The sequence below is a fragment of the Hermetia illucens genome, chromosome 1 (genome assembly GCF_905115235.1).
Source record: "Hermetia illucens chromosome 1, iHerIll2.2.curated.20191125, whole genome shotgun sequence".
Classification (NCBI taxonomy): domain Eukaryota; kingdom Metazoa; phylum Arthropoda; class Insecta; order Diptera; family Stratiomyidae; genus Hermetia; species Hermetia illucens.
This window is the reverse complement of record NC_051849.1, coordinates 45,622,142-45,634,294: the sequence shown is the minus strand read 5'-3', so window position 1 is coordinate 45,634,294 and position 12,153 is coordinate 45,622,142. Positions and strand designations below refer to the sequence as shown.

Below are 12,153 nucleotides of genomic sequence, written 5' to 3'. Positions count from 1 at the left end.
TTCTATATAATCTCTCTCAATCTATATTTATTCAAAGCTTTATTATCACTTAAAGAATATATTGTCTTGTCCCTCAAAAGACGCCTCTACATCAGCCAAAACACAGTTATTACCACGAAATCTCTGCCTTCGAAAATGTTCCTTCAGTCGAAGAAAGTCGCTAGAAACCAGATATAGGAAATAAAGTGGATACTTATGAATAAAAAGAGCAAATCGTTATGTACAAATCGCTGACATCATAACTTTCACTTTGACTGCGGATACGATGTCCTACTGAAAAAAATCCCAGCTTGCAGTTTATCTCGCTTTTTCTGGTTAATATAGGGTGATTTATTTAGACCGTTTTTAAGGTTTTGTGTAAACACAAAACCTTATTAAAATCGGTCTACTGTTTGTCTGTCTGTCTGTCTGCCCGTCACACGCATTTTTCTCGGAGATGGTTATAGCGATTGACACCAAATTTGGTAGAAAGGTGGGAACTGTGAACGCTCACGCATACGGTGAATTACATCCTTTTACATCGAATTTAAGGGGGGGTCCCCATACATGCAAAAGGGGGGTGTAAATTTTTTTTTCATCAAATATAGTCATGTGGGATATCAAATTAAAGGTCTCGATTAGTACTTTTCAAAGCCGATCTTAGTTTTGACATTCGTTGGAAGGGTGGGGAGCGCGGGGGGTTGAAAGTGATCACTTCTTTAAGGGGGTCATTCTTAGAAACTACCCAACCGAAAAATCTGAAAAAAATCAGGAGGCTGCCACTATATGGTGCCTGGGCTCCGAAATACCTCCCATGCCGATATCTCTTTAAATAAAGTTAATAATAGTATATTACTACAATTTTTTGTAATTGGTTAGAAACCCCCCTTAAGTTCATCCTAGTACCGTGAAGCAGCGATATAGGCTATAATATAGAGCATGATCTTACCAAGTTTGGTGCAAATCGCACTATTACTAACAAAGTTATAATACCTCAAATTTGTTGCTTCTTTGAAAATTTAAGACTATGAATGTCAATATCACCCGAAAGTGGATACTCTCACATAATATATGGATATATTACGTGCTACGTACTAAGAAATACACAAAACCTTTCGTACCTGAAACGTCCAGCTTCCGGTTTCCCGACTTGTTTGAAATTTCAAATGAAAGACATGAAATCGAATGCTATGGTGAACACTTTATTACTATTAAAAAGAACAATTTATGGCATTTACTCTCTAAGCGGCATTATGGCATTTATTTTCTAAATGGCTCATCCAAAGAAACCTCTACGGAAAAAAAGATTCAAATGAATCGCACTTTAGCTTTGCAATCTTTTTATATACTCTGCATATTAGGTAACTCTCTTTAGGTAATCAATCATGTGTCACTGTGCATCGCTAAAAACGCACAACTTTAAACTCAGAATTTTTTAATGACTATAACATTTTCAAATCATCGATTGTTGCTTATTGATTGCTGCCCTGGATCAAAGTCACAAATCATTTCTCGCTTGGAACAATTCAAAATTTGCCTTTCAAACGTCCACCTGCGAGGATCGTTCAATAAATCTTTAGAAAAAGATGAGGAAAAAATCTCTTAGAGCTATTTTTCTATATTTTCCGACAATCTTTTTCACTTTTACACGGCTCTCCAAGCATTTTTTTAAAACTTTTTAAGTCATCTAAATTTCGGAGGCCACCAATTTTGGCGATGACCTCCTGGTTCGTCGTAAACGGTGTCCGCTGAGCCATTTTTTAAATTCAAAGATAAAAAAAATCAGAATGAGCCAATTTCGGCGGTAACAACTTTAACTTTAACTCTATGTTTTGGCGTATATTATCTTGATGAAAGGGTATCTTTTTCTTTTTCAAATGAGCACTTTTATTCTTGATTTCTTCGCTCAAGCGGTGAAATAACGCCGTACAATACTGTCCAGTTACTGTTTTCCATTTTCCAACGAATCGGTATATATGATTACGCGTGCACTCCAGTAAACTTTAGCCTCTTCCTTGCCTTCTTGGTACCCCACGTTTCGTCAGTAAAACTGTATTGATGCAGAATTTCATCAAGATTGTGATGCAGAAGCACCAAAGCAGCCTTAGAGCCGATCATACAATTGCGTTTATTCTCTATTGAGAGCGAATCCGGCATACATTTTGCCAAAATTCTCACAAATTTTCGGTGCAAAGTCGAAAAAAACTATCCTACAATATGCTCGTGACCTAAATTATTTTCCGCACTTTCGTTCGTCGACCACCGAAAATCAGATGAGCAATCTTACATGGTCAATTCAGCAGCCTGGCATCAGTTAATCCACCAAAAATTGACTGTTGAGAAACTGATGGACTGACGTGTTATCACAATCAATCCAGACCACAATTGTACAATAACGCATGCAACGATTTAAATTGGATATCGGAACCGTTCTAAACTCATGTTGCGACTGATATAGAATTACAGACTGGCAGATTTTATTTAAAAATTTAAATATTCACCAGTTTGCCATGGTTTTGTCATTCTGATCGATGTCAGACTTATAGGAGACTGACCGTGTACGGTTGTTCTATCGTGGATTACGTCAATCCCTTCAGGAGTAGTTACTTCCATTGGATGTCCACGACCATCTTCTCATTGATTTACCCAATTGTTAAGAGATGCAAACGCAGAAGATGTGCCATGAACTTCGTCCAATTTAGCTCTCTTTCGATGTTAAGCCTTTCAAACACAAGTGTTTAATTATCATTTTTTTAATAAATCAAAATAAGCAAAAATTTCTTCCTTCAATTGGTAATTACAATGAAATCATATGATGGATATAACTGGGCCTTTGACAAACATCTGGCCAGAAATCACGTTTACTAAAACCAAACCATTTCTGATGGCATGATCGCCATTCCTTGAACTAAATACTTAAAAAATGGATTTTCTAAACATTTTTTGAACCGGACGGACATTTTAGAATGTAATTGTAGAGAGAACGTCTGGGTTCGGAGGGAAAATATTGTGCCTTATTCCTTGAAATTCACGTTTAACTTATTTTGTTAGTTTTTATTCTGGACGAACTGCGGTTCCAAAGGGAATTGCTAGCCTAAAGATAGCTAGGTAAATGATTAGACTTTTGTCTATATATTCTTAGTTTCCCAGTTTCAGCGCTATTTCACCGACCGATTTTCAAAAAAAGTTCTAATGTCTCAATAAGTTGAAATTGTCATCGCTCAATTTTTCAAAGACGGTTCCAGTGTTTGCAAGTTTTGAAAATACGAGAATGGTTTGTATTACCAACATCCAGTGTCCATTCACTTTGGTCAATCGCAGTAGTCCGAAAAAAACCATATTTCTACAGGCGACTTGTGGTTTCGTCTAGGGCAGAGGCAACTCTTCAGACACTGCCTCATCTTTGAGCTAAGAGCTGTGTGACAGAGGTGGTTACCAGGTTGTTTCCCACTCTTGATATATAATTCATTATTACCAAGTGGATATGAATTATATTCACGACAAAACCGCCTAGTCAAATTAAGTTCTAATCAGACGGAGGTAAATATATTGCTAACCCAAAACAGATTAGCAAAAACATTGGGAGAAAGTTTCTTCCCAATTGGTGCGGCCCGCCATCAAATAGATTACGGATATAGGGCTCAGTCAATTCCTAAACAAAATTGGATATTATTTCTATTTCAGTTCGAAAACTTTCTACCTACCCTTTAAATTCTAAGTTTTGATTCTTCAGCTGCGTGATCCTAATATTCGACGGTGTTAATCGGACTCTTTCAACCTTCGTTTGTCTGAGACATTTACTTTACGTCCTACTTATCGATATTCCTTTTCTATTTGTTTTGATCTAAATCCATCCACCATGACTGGCCAATTGCAGTTCTCTTAGTTTTAGGGCTTTTGACACTCGTGGTTTGTGTTAAATTTAGTAACTCTCAAATCTTTGTTGGACTGGATACAACATTCGGCTTTTACTTCGATGGGACTCATAGTTGATTTTAAAATACTATGCGTAAATAAAATTAAAGGTTTCATTTCCGTATGAAAGCAGAGGTTTAATGGTCGTTTTGTAGATATGGATCTTACATTTCATGCGTGCTTTTCTAGTTTTGGATCATTTGAGCTCATTTTATTCACTATTTTCGTCTGTCATAACATTTCATCTTTCGTTTTCCCAATTTTTCTGGTAAATGAAATTGCAGAGGTAGATATTGCCATGGCTGAAGGATATTTTCTTCTAATTGATCCTTTTCCCCCCTTTCAATATGTACTATATGCAATATATCGAGGAATGTTGCAATTTCTAGCTTTCAATATAGGATTTCATTATTTAGTTATTTGGACTCAACTCTTGATAATTTGAAATTCGAGGGACCTGAGAAAAGGACGCCAAAAATTTAAAGAGCTGAAATAATCAAGAAATGGAGATAGAAAAAATTAATCAGAGCTTTATTGGAAGTTATTTTATTAATGTGCATTAGGTTTAACCATGCACAATACCAATTACGGTTATATAGTCTGCGCTGGTGAGAATACGCTGGATAAGGTGGGTTTGAACATAGAAGTTAATAGCAAACGACTCAAACATAGACCGAAACAGCGATGGCTTGATACACTAGATGAAGATTTAAGAATGTTTTGAATCCGGCTGAGAAAGGTGAAGGATGAGCCGACCGCATTACCGAACGGGGCGAAGGCTAAAAAAGAAGAAGAAAAAATTATACAGTCCTCATTTTGAAAAATAATTATATCCTTTTGGGACAGTAACTTCCAATCAGAATTATTTATTAATTTGTTTTCGTTTTGAAAGCTTTCGTTTCCGCAGTCTATAGATAGATGATCTTGCCTTATAGTGACTTAGTGACTAGAGTTGCGGAATATTCCCCTTCGTTACCTTCTTCGTCTTCATCTTGTCAGGTTATGTTGAAATTCAGCTTAGTGCACCGTACATACGTATGCTATCGTCAACATGAACAATTTCCTCCAGTATTAAGTTACTATAGATAGGGAGAAATCCCCACCTGGAACTTAGCAACTTAGCAGAGTAGAATTCTTGAATGGTGCCCCACAGTTTCCGTTTGCATTAGAAACCACTTTTTTTTAACCAGCCGTAAGAGCTGGCAAGGTTGACATTTTTTCAGACCTTACAAATAATGGTTATCGCGGTCTAAAGTTCTAGATTTCGTAATTTTGATGGATGAATATATCGCTTTCTCTGGCGAAGTCAGTTGCTTTCCCAACATTTTAACTACATAATTTGATTTTTGGATAAATGAAAAGATTGAAATAATTAAAACTTGTTGTTTCTTCTTCTGTGTTAGCACTGATGAAGGGAACAAGTGGTTCCTGAAATATCGGTATTTGCAAGAATAAATATTCAAACCAACGAAAAAGAAACAACAAGTTTTAATTATTTCAATTAATTAATCGTTGGAAACACCGCATAATTTCACTCAGACAAGTAAAAGATATTTTTAAAAACCTTAATTGGTTAGTAAAACATGTTCTCATTCTTGAAGAAAATAGTTGAATAAAAGGTTAAGCTTTTTGTTTACCCCAGGTATATCATGCATTGTTGGTAAATAATTTTGAAGATTCGGATTCTCTCCGCTCTTTTCTAGTCCTTGTATATGAATTTCTCCTGGTTGTAGCTGTCTATATTTTTCTTTTCCGCAGAAGATTTTTTATGTCACGTGCCAGTATGTATTGTGATGAATTCGCGCTTTTTAATTCTACTGTTGCATATGTCCCTTTGTCCGGTTTGTTAATAGAAAGAAAGACTAATTTTTCCAATATAGTCGAAAGTATAATTTTTTATTTTTCAAATATCGGTATTTTGATGACCAATTGTCCTCTTCTTCGATGAATCTTAGTCCCGAACGCATTCTTGGCCTCGGTGGCCAGGATGTAGTTCAGTTCTATTCCACCTAATTCCCTCAGGGACTGCGTGCTCATCTGTGGTGAAAATCGTAGGAAATCTTGGCCTCGGTGGCCAGGATGTAGTTCAGTTCTATTCCACCTAATTCCCTCAGGGGCTGCGTGCTCATCTGTGGTGAAAATCGTAGGATGACACATAGTGTGGTCTATCGTCTGCTCGTTGATTTCTTGTAAATATAACATTCAAATTTTCTTGCTTTTGCAATAGTAATTATCCCGGAAAATATAAACATAAATGAGTAATAACTTTGATGTTTAGGAAGAGTAGTTCCCCTTCTTTTTCTTTTTCGATTCTGAATTGCACACTCATGTGTACCGTGTTGACTCTACCCAAGATCGTACTTATTTGCTTATTGCTCACAATCGCTAACACGGTCTTCCATGGTAACTTCGTCTTCTAAATCTGAGACCGATTCTCTCCACTAAACTTACTCTTTACTGTTTATAACCATCCGTTACGTTATCTGTAAATTCAGCTTTTTGATTTCTTTTAAGAGCCACTTTAAGATTAAGGCTGTGATGATGAACTCTTTTCTGATAAACTGTTCTAGTCTAGTACTTACTATAGCTCCACCGTAGGTCTTCTGTTCGGGGGTTCTTTTTCTAATAGGCTCCAGTTATTTTTCTGGGATGCTTTTATTCCTAACTGGCTTCAATTATAGACAACTGCAAATTATATAGTTCAAAGATTTATGTCTATGTATTAAATCGGTGATACTATTGTTTGCCCAGGTAAGATTAAACTCAAATTCGGCTTGCTTTAGAATTTCTTACCTTCGAGCAGGCTCACAAATACGTGGCTTACAGTTTCCTTTCGTATCATTCGAGAGATTTGTGATAATGATTTTCTTTTTTCTTCTGTACAATTTCTCTATCTGTTGCCCAAATTGGCTCGTCCATTCATTTTGGGTCTGATTTCAAAACTTCGTTCCCACATCTGGTGTATCCATTATGAGCGTGCTAAAATATTCAAATGAATTGAAGAATTTTTGATTCTAACTTTGTTTTATAATAGAATTCATAAGTAAACAACAATGAAAACTAGCCATTATTAAAATAGGAGATTTTCACATAAAACACATTAATTTTGGAACCTGACACAGATATATCACTGGGTAGAAATGATAACTGCATAAATGATTTCCACTAAAAAGATAATTCCGATGCATGAAAGGCCGGCCACAATCAATCCGATTTGCCTTCTAGTTCCATCTTTACACATATATGGGTGCCTCTAGAAATGTCTGTACACTTTTAATGAATTAACCAACCTGTAATTTGTATATTTCTTCTTTATGTAGTGGTCCCTGTGGTACCTCTCGGTAGGCGATGCTTATATCTATAAATGGAGTATGGTTTGCAAAGCTATATGGTGAATGGATATCGTAATAACAGAAACACAAATTGCAAAAATTGCTCAATAGGAAAAATTAAAAATTTTATGTTAATATCTATTTCAGATCTTATTCACAGATATCATAACAACCATTCGTACAAAATAAACTTTTGACCTTTTATTTCTAAAAAAAACCTGAAATTTAAATAAACTGAGTGTAATTGGCCGACAAAAGCAGAACAAACATCATTCATCATAAAACATGGAATTCATAATTCGTTTAATTATTTTCCGTATGTATTTTAGTGTATTTTTTTTCCTTTGAATGAAATTTAATTTAGTCACAATTTTACCTATTTTGCTGCTCAATTAGAAAGTGTATCCCCTCAAGTTTCCTATCTTCGGTGTATACTTCATATTACATTATGTGTTTTGCAATTTTTCTCAAATCTTACTGAAATCTTTATTATCTGTCTTTTTTGTGCAGGCAAAAATTCTAAAGTTGCAAAAATAAATCAAAATGCACAAAGTTACGTAGATATCTAAAAGTTGCGCAAATTCAAAAAATATATGGAAATAGTACTCTAGATATTTCTTAATTTGAATGCGTTGTGTTATTATCGAATTTTTTATTCAGTGTATAAATTATTTATTTACCTTCCGGTTGAATACAGAAGAGGACAAATATTTTAATGTGATAGCGCCAACGATTTTATGAATCTGAATTGTACATTAAAAAGTTACGGTATAAATAATAAATTTTATGAATTTTAAAGAGTGAGTATGAGTGTTTACTTATTTTGCAGGACGTATAGGTAGGTATAAAGTAAGAATTAAAATCCATTTAGATCCTATCTTTTTCCTAAGGTGAAAACAAATGACAGATTGAAAGGTCGTTCGAAAATATTGCCTTTGCTCTTATTGATAATTATGTTGAAAAGGAAAGGGTTGGATCTTTGTGCTGTTTGATAGTCCACGATAGAACATAATTAATCATAGTTTGCCTAAATGCAGACAAACGTTTAGGTGACCTTCAAATGAAGCGACTTCCATTTAAAAAAAAACTACACTCATTTCATTCGCATACCCAAAACAGATAGGTACTATATGTATTTTCGAAACGACTAAAAGTGATTTTGGCGATTTTTACAATTTCTGATTCTTTATAAAATCAGAAATTGTAAAAATCGCATCGCATTAAATTTTGTTTCCGGAGTGAAATTTCGTCTGCGGAAACGTTCAGAATGTTGCACTTTTGAGGAACCGCCTATTTCCCAGAAAAATGTTTGAGTGGTACAAAGATTTCAAATCAAAGTCAGGTGATGAGCAACGCGTGAAGAAAATCAAGGAATTGTTGCACGAAAATCGTCGATTAATAATTCGAGACTGTCGATGTGGATTGCATTTTAATATATTCTGTTGAAACAATTGTAAGGATCATTTGGGCCTTAAAACAGCCCTATCACGTTTGGGGTCAAAAACGCTCAATTTCCTTGAAAAGGTGTTTCACACTATACGGGCAAATGACTTTTTGGTATGCTTCGAAGAATGCAAGAGAACATTGGCATAAGCGCATAGTATTACAGAGGGATTACTTCAAAGGGAACGAATCAATTTTGATTTTTCATTTTATAATAAAAACCACCTCATCTTCTCAACACAGTAGTGGAATACATAAATAGCGACCAATCCGTCACCGAAATGTGGAATGCAGGAAACAGACTTTTATCGAAAGAATATGCAGCTGTGTTTATTATACATAACATTGTGAGAAAATCAAATATACGGATTCTAATTGTAGTCAATCTTATTCTCATGGTCGACTTATGCACTTGATTGAGAATATTTTCATATTTTATAAAAATATTATAAATGTAGGAATAATGATAAATAAATAAATATGCTGCCACGGTCAAAAGTGAGTATCCTGATGACGGCTCGACGAGGCAGCGAGAGAAATTGGCCTAAAAATAAATCAGACCAAAGCGAAAGTTGTGACACAAGTAGACGCGTCAATCAGGTGGAATGTAACATAAACAACTATCATCTCTTCGAAGTCGATAGTTTTTGTACTTAGGAGCAACAATGACAAGGGATAACGATGAAATGCAGGAAACTAAACATGCTGCTAATATTGAAAAATAAAGAGACATACAAAAAAATCAGTTAATAATATATAAAACTTCGGTTCGGTCGATCTAGCAGCAAGGTATGGGGATGGAACCACCCTGAGAACAGGTTATCAAAGTCGTTGAACATGGAGTTTCAGAAGAATCTTCGCCCCTGTGGCCGAGGACGGAATACGGCGAATTAGATGCAACAAAGAGTTGTAGAGATCTTGGGCTGCATATCAATGAAGGCAAGACAAAGTATATGGTGACAACGTCAGCATCGAAAACCAACCAAACAACAACATCAAACCGCACTGGTCAAACAGGAAGAATAAGGATAGGAGAATATAACTTTGAGACCGTAGATAATTTCTCCTATCTAGGGTCGAAAATCACAACCGATAACAGTTACGATGAGGAACTCCGCGCACGGTTGTTGTCAGCCAACAGAGCCCATTTCAGCTTACAAAAACTGTTCCGCTCGAAACGTCTCACCATAGGGTCAAAGCTCTTAATGTACAAGACAATGATCTTGCCAGTCCTCATGTATTCCTCGGAAACTTGGGTTCTTAGCAAGAAAAATTGCAAACTCTTGGCCGGGTTCGAGAGAAGAATCCTTCGAAGAATTTTTGGTCCCCTATATGGATGGATGGACGATTCCGTAGCCTACCTAACGACGAAATCTATGAGCGATACCATGATCGTCAGGTTGTGGATAAAATCCGGCTCAATAGATGACGGTGGGCGGGTCACTTAATCCGTATGGTTGAGGATGATCCAGCACGGAAAATATCTATGGTAGAAAAAGAAGACGAGGCAGACCCTGCCTAAGATGGAGCGATGGCGTAGGTCAGGAAGCCAGGGATATCGAATTGGTGGACCTCGTCGCAAAACCGGGATGTCTGGAGTTCCTTATTAAGGCAGGCCTAGACCGGATACCGGTTGTTGCGCCGTTGATGATGATGATATTTTCTTCTCTTTATTGCGATTATAAACATAATCGTGTATGTAATCCATATCACTTCAATTGTATTTATGTACTCAGGTTATCTTCATAAGATTACATCAGTGGCATCTGATTTCAAAGGATTTACACATTTTGCTTGTTTTATAGATGTTAGAAGTATTCTATGCACATAAATAAATAGAATCAACAGTTTAGGATCTTTGCATAAATGATATAAGAAACCAGGGGATAGTTATTACCTAGGTTTGCCATCTATACACGAACAATGAGGGCCGTCGGTAAAAGAGAAAATTTGATTCCGGATTTATATGGACGAATTTGTAAACATGGTTAAGCCAAGTGAAAGATATATTTTTTTATTGCTCTTTCCGTGCAGGTAGCGGATTTTTATGATGAATGCATTTCGCATCAACATATTTTCTAAAGTTCTGTACTTTATTGGGGAAAATAAATTTTGTACATGTGCTCATAAGTGGTGACAGCGTATTAATCTTTATAAAATTATCTTTTTTGTGTTTATGATATGTTTTAAATACATATATTTTAAAATAAGATAGGTAAGTTGGAAAAAACTGCGAAAATTCGTTTTGTAGAAGATGGCGGTCTCATGTCTACCTTGTGGTCATACAATGAAGTAAGTAGAAGTGAATATGAAGAAGAAACATCAACACCGCAATTATTTGACCGCAATTAAGACCAGAATTTATCAAAGCTGGCATTGGAACTTTTGGCTTGAATATTCAAGAAAGAAGAATTTTATGTACTGAAAAAATATAGGTTTTTCTGAATATAAACTATTGACTATAGGCAGCTCTTTATCAATAGCTCCAAAAACATTTTTTATATAGTAGAAGTCGATATGCATTCATTCTAGCTGCATAATCATCAATGGTCGGTATGTGTTGATCTGAAATTGCTTAACTTCCTACACGGACAAAACACGAAGATTCGGGATGGTTGAGCAAAGCAATATGGATTGATATTTGTGGCTTTCTAGGTAACCTACTTGTAGCCAAAATTTTGAATGAGCCATAATAGAGTAGGGAAGTGTTAATTAAGTTTCAGTTCGACAAGAAATTTGAAACATGATTGAGCAGAATGGCAAACTAGGAGATGCTTTCAAGTCACTTACGGTTTAAACCAGCAACTGATTACCCGGTACAATGACGGGTCTCTTACAGCGGAGAGAACGGACGCAAAAGTTATTCGCCTAAGGAAAACATACTTTGAACCAATGGGCAAACACAGAGAGCAGAGCATTGCTATTTTGACCGACACTTGGGCGACTATCTAGGCATTTAATTCCAAATAGGTGAATTCTAAACTGGTATGGGAATGCTTTAATAGGCTGAATACGCTCGGCACATTCAACAAGGTTTATATACTCTGGGCTCCAGGTCACATTTTGTCAGAAGGCAAAGAGGCAGCGGATGAGCTGGCCAGAAAAGAAGCGGAAATGTCCCTTTTTGGGAATCGGGATGAAGTTCATGACCATGACGGGCGAGCTCAATTTCAACTACACCGCGCATTTGCCAGATTTGGCTTTTGGGGGCTCTTTTTGCTTCCGAAATTAAAAATAATGATAGAGAGAAAGGGGAAGCAAGAAATGCGTTTTGACGATGTTATGGGCATTAAAAGTAATGTGGCACATGTCATCAGGGAGACACTCAAGAAGAGGCTCTTTCTGGAATCAACAACTTTACCAAAGAAAAGAAAAATTTGCATAAAAAGAGGAAGGGAACATGTTAAAAGCTCATTATACCATTTTTTAAACAACTCAAGTTTTTCTTCTTAAAAAAATTGTTCTAGAGATTTTTCGAAAGCCC

General features: G+C 36.0%; 1 protein-coding gene across 3 annotated transcripts in view; it reads left to right on the top strand.

Moving 5' to 3' along the window:
• The window catches only part of LOC119657746 (glycerol-3-phosphate dehydrogenase [NAD(+)], cytoplasmic), a 31,573-nt gene extending 23,549 nt beyond the window's left edge, over positions 1-8,024 (top strand). The window contains exon 8 of one of the 3 annotated variants that reach the window (XM_038064830.1): positions 7,737-8,024. In XM_038064830.1, the coding sequence (XP_037920758.1) occupies positions 7,737-7,749 (13 nt within the window). In that variant the 3' untranslated portion in view covers positions 7,750-8,024. The other 2 variants (XM_038064822.1, XM_038064813.1) reach the window with 2 other exon arrangements.
• The last annotated feature ends 4,129 nt before the right edge of the window (positions 8,025-12,153 follow it).